Source organism: Paramacrobiotus metropolitanus, unplaced genomic scaffold (assembly GCF_019649055.1).
Source record: "Paramacrobiotus metropolitanus isolate TYO unplaced genomic scaffold, Prichtersi_v1.0 Parri_scaffold0000110, whole genome shotgun sequence".
In the NCBI taxonomy this organism is placed as follows: domain Eukaryota; kingdom Metazoa; phylum Tardigrada; class Eutardigrada; order Parachela; family Macrobiotidae; genus Paramacrobiotus; species Paramacrobiotus metropolitanus.
The window spans coordinates 311,365-316,398 of record NW_026570330.1 but is presented as its reverse complement, the minus strand read 5'-3'; the positions used below and the strand labels follow the sequence as shown (position 1 = coordinate 316,398).

General features: G+C 45.7%; 1 protein-coding gene across 1 annotated transcript; it reads right to left on the bottom strand.

The window, feature by feature from the left end:
- LOC129597880 (uncharacterized) lies at positions 1-2,338 on the bottom strand. Its single transcript, XM_055495576.1, has 4 exons — positions 1,552-2,338; positions 1,319-1,400; positions 294-995; positions 1-239 (listed from the first exon to the last, which is right to left on the bottom strand). Exons 1-4 carry the CDS (start codon positions 2,336-2,338, stop codon positions 116-118), a joined length of 1,695 nt encoding a protein of 564 aa, XP_055351551.1. The 3' UTR covers positions 1-115.
- Between the last annotated feature and the right edge of the window lie 2,696 nt (positions 2,339-5,034).

The window sequence follows — 5,034 nt, the reverse complement described above, 5'->3', positions numbered from 1 at the left end:
TAGTATAGAAGGCCCAAATGCTATTAGCAAATTTACAAGATGGGTCAGCAAGCTTCAAAGTCGAAAAGTGATGATATTTTCTCCCGCCTGCACGTCCGGTGTGGTTAGGTGCAATTCACAGTCGAAAAACGGCATCCAGTACGTGCAAGGTCATTTTAGTCAGCCGCGTGACATCCAGCTTCCGTAGGTCCACATCATTCCAGTTTCGCGCAGTTCCATCTGGCCAAAATCCGTTATATCTAAGCAAGGCCACCATTTTAAAACAGGTTCAAAAACAACTTCAAGTAACTCACATTTGCAGGAGGATACGGATATCCGCCCAGTCGTCGGGATACGTCAAGGTCAGGAGCATTCGCTGATACACTGCCGCTACCCGCTCGTACACGGCATAACCGACAAAAGGAAAACTGGTTTCACTTGCCATGAGAATCGCGCGGAGAATTTGGGACTTGGAACCATTGCAGTCAATAGTTAACCGCGATACCACAACATCAAGGAAGAGCTCGCGATGGGCAATATCTTCGTGCCATTCGATGCACATTTTGTAATACGGATTATGCGTCACACCAAACTGCATGCGGTAGGGTGTCTGGAGCACCCCGGATAATGTGTACTTGACGAGGATCAGTTGCTGGCACAATGGAAAGAACTCTTTTAGACAGTTGCAGGTCCAATCAAAACTGGACTCCGCAGCAACCGGTTGGTGGTGCCAAATGCCCACCCAATCGTAGCCGCCTTTAATGACGAGCCTATCTAACTTGACCGCTTTGAGGCTGAGAAGATGCGCAGTGTGCTTTGAAAAGTCGTCGCAGAAGGAGGAAATGTAGGAGACGGTGCGGGTGTGAATCGTGATGGATTCTTCCAGTAGCACGGCAAATACGTAGTCGAGCTGCCGCGACGAACTCACTTCGAATTTCTGAATCTGGTGCGTGTCTATGAAGAGATGCCGGTCTGCTGCAGGACGGGCTAGAACATCCTGCCACAACGCGCAGACCCTGCAATCGCAAAGAAATGGCTGCACAAGATGAGAAATCGATGCCATCAACCAAACATTACAAGTGAAGGATAGTTGCCGAATTTTTCGGCAACTATTTTTCGGACTCTTTGCAAGAAAAGTGTAGACTTCTACAGAAGGCTACATGCCACTATAGTTACACACTTACACTACAGTACAGATACACAGTTACTGTAGCACGAGTATAAGCGAAGTATGTACAGTACATGCGTTATGCGTCTGCTGCGATCGATTCGTTCATTCGAATTCTTTTGACTGACAGAGTGCTGTCGATCAGTAAATCTGTGGTTGTTTTTCACCAACCTTTTCGCACGAAATCGGTCAAACAAGTCCAGACCCAGTAGGACATTTTCGAGCACCGGCAAGGGGAGGCCGTTTATGGTCTCTACCGCAAAAACAGTACTTTAAATAATAATAATTATTCATAATTTCAATAGGCACACGTTATGAACGTTTCCAACATTAATTATTAAGTACATTAGACCACGCCTCAGTTAGCCCGTTCATCCGCCTGTCGCTTGAATTCACGCGCTCACCGGTTTGCGAATCAAATTTATTGAAGGTAAGGCGGATACCGGCTGCCGGCATTCGATTAGCGCCCTCCACTTTGACGCATTGCCTGTAATACTCTGCGCAACGGCGATGCAGGGTCTCCTCTTGACACACCGCCGATTCCCCAGGTGAATTACTGTGCTGTTCCAAGAAAATAAAAGTCACAGTGTCGTTGTCCACGCGCACGTACATTCTTCGTTCGTTCTTCAGGAACTGGGCGTTGCTAAGAATATGCGAAGGATATGCAGTTGTTCCACCATTCGATTGGGAATACGAGACGCAGTTTTTAAGATGACTTAGGTTAGCCTGAATGAGGAAGGCTTTATCAAACGGTATGACACGTTTGACCCAAACCAATCTCGGTGACGAGCGCAAACCACAAATCGGCGCCTCGTGCGGTGACGGCAGACGTTCAATGATCTGAAAGGAACGAACGACGTTGCATCGGACCAATCCTGATTGGTTTTGATTATCCAGAACAACGTAGTAAAATGACCGAAACTCATTGGTCATTCGGGGTCGGAGCAGAGTGCCGGACCGAAAAACGTACGGACCATGGTCGTTCTGTCGAACAGCAACCTGAACTGAGACACTGCTGGGTTGCGTGTAATTATAGTGCAGAAGAGGATGGTGGAGCCAGATGTGGCGCGTATGGATCCAGCTTGCCGCCACAGCCGGAGACATGAAGTCGATAAAGAATTCATCCTCTTTGATGTCTTTAATCTTTCCCAGCCACCAATCGCCCTCCCGTTTTACCAATACATAGTTCATTACACCCCATTCTCGGCTTCCTATACAGCTCCGCGATTTACATTCAGTCATTTCCATAAAAAGCAGTGTAAGTCAGTTATGCGACTTCAAGATGAAAATTTATAGATGTAGTAGTATAAAAAATACTCTTGTGGAACACGCGTTTCTCTGCAGTTACCAGTGAAGCTAAAACCGTCGTTAACTGCACTTTGGTGCGACAGCACACCGTGCACGCGTTTATGTGGGTCAGCGAAGCGAAATTGTTCATGACAGTCGTTCTGTCAGCAGCAGAGCACCAAACACAGTCTGGTTGTCGCTTTCGTAGTTATTCAGGGCATATCATTGTGCTCAGTCTGCTTTGTAATGCGACGCATCCTGTCCTTGGTTGGATTTGACCAATAAAAAGAATGAAAATAGGTATTTTTTCGCCTCACATTAAGGCCGCTCAATAACAGAGAAAAAATCCAGATTACGATAGCCGATGCATGCACCAGCTCTCTAAACCAAGGTAGAGCACCAGTCGCACCGCCGCGCTCTAATAGGACAGTGGATAGTGAGCGAAGCCAGGCTGCATACACCGCGTATAGCGTACTTTTATACTTTTATAGAGCACTAAATAGTGAAGATTTGACTGTAGTGGCGCAAAACGCGCGACGTAACGGCGCGTATACTCGCAAGCGGTTTGATAACTTTGCTTAATAATTAAAATGTTTGGGATGCTTTAGCAGCTTGCCTGTCTGTGCAATCTTCGACATTGAAGCCCAGCGATTATCCACATTTCACACATAAACATATTATTGAGTTAAATTTTGTGTGTGCTGAACGAAAGCACACACATACGCTCACCAATACTCGTATCAAAGATTGGGAGAATGCCAGCGATCGTGAGACACGCTACGCGTTGGCGGACAACGTAAGTTTTTTACGTAGTATAAGTGACATATGCAGAAGTATAATGTGTCCCTGTTAGGCGGATGTTCGTTTATAACGTGTCCCTGTTAGCTGGGTGTTCCAACCACGAAGAAAACCAAGCGCGTCATCAAACCACCAGTGAAGGGCAAACGTAAACTGATCAACAAGCGGAAAATTGCGCTGGCTAGGCTAACCTATCTTTGCCTCTGCTGTTTCGTAGCATATCAGTGAGTTCCAGTTGAACATTATATGAGTACTTTATTGCAAACTTTCCGCAAGCCCGGCGTGGTTAGTTATAGGATATACTGCATCCATTTCGCGCAAGGCCATGTTGGTCAGGCCCGAGACATCGAAATTCCGTAAATCCACATCGTCCCAGTTGCGCGTCGATCCGTCAGGCCAGAATCCGCTATATCTGCACCAAGCATCGTTTTCCACCTTTTGCGTTTTGCACACGACGCGGTGCCTCCATCCATGCTGCCGTGCGCCTCACATCGAGGAGGAGGGGCCTCTCATTCCATCAAAGACTGTGCAATTGCGCCATTCGCCATTGGCATTTGGAGTGGGCGGAGTTGTCCAATCAGCTTTTGGTACTTCATTCTTTTTTAGGCCCCTTTGTGATGTGCAGGTCGGCTTGCCCTTTTTGCGGCGCCAAAATGTTGCCTTGTTGTGAAGTATTGTATAAGTAATACTTTAATAGTTAATTAATACTACATAATTAATGATGTGTGCAGCAACTGCGCAGCAGGTAGAATGACAGAAAGTACAGCAGAAAGAAGTAAGAAGTGAAACAGTAGTTGCTAGGAAAGCAACGTACACGACACTTGTTGTCAATTACGTAGCACTTTGTTTGATTATTTTCGTGAAATTGTGAACTACATGTATCGACGATCTTGAATTGCACCCACCACAGGACAATAAAGGCTGAGACACATGTGTCACAGTATACATTAATGTTATAGATTTTGGGTTTTATGATAATGGGAAGCCAGTAAACACCGCGATCTACCTCTTGCCGTTTGCTCTTGTATTTCCGGTATAGATAGAGATACCAGACCCTTACGTAGATTCAGCCCAGCCCCTAGATCGCAGTCATTACATGTACAAGAAACGAAAGTACATATTGAAAAATAAATCCCCAAAATAGAAACGAAAGTTATACTTTCGGTCATACATGGTACATGTGTTACACCACATACAGCGGTATGAATTTTGTACAATGTGACGTACGACCTCCCGCACAAAATAGAATTAAGAAATTCAGTGACAATACATAAAATAAAACTGACATGGCCGATTATAACAGAAAAATAAATATAAATCTGAAGAAAATTGCTCTTTGCAAAACTTTTCTGAAGCCTCTATTTGTGATTTAGCGTATCTGGAATAGCATTTCAACTACATATAAGGACACTTACAAGTGTTCCAAATTACTGTTTATTGTTGGACTTCCCTGTCCGCAGCTAACAGTTTCTTTCATTTTAGCGTATGTGGGTTATGGCGTTTAATTCTGGCTGACCCAGCTACAAACCGGCACCTGGTCTTTGATGCCAGGACATTCCAATCAAAACACGGGCCCTTCGGTAAAACAAACAACCACGAATACCAGATTGCGGTCGCTCTAGAGGCAGCCATCACCATGCAAACACGCAGCAGCAACATCAGCAATGCATTAACCTGCGTCAAACGCACAGTTGTGCGCGTTAGTAGTTAGTGGGACTATTGGGCGATGCTGACGAGCACTACCCGGCGTTCCGCTGTATGTGCCGCGCCAGCGCTACGGTACTGTCCTACCACTTCAACGG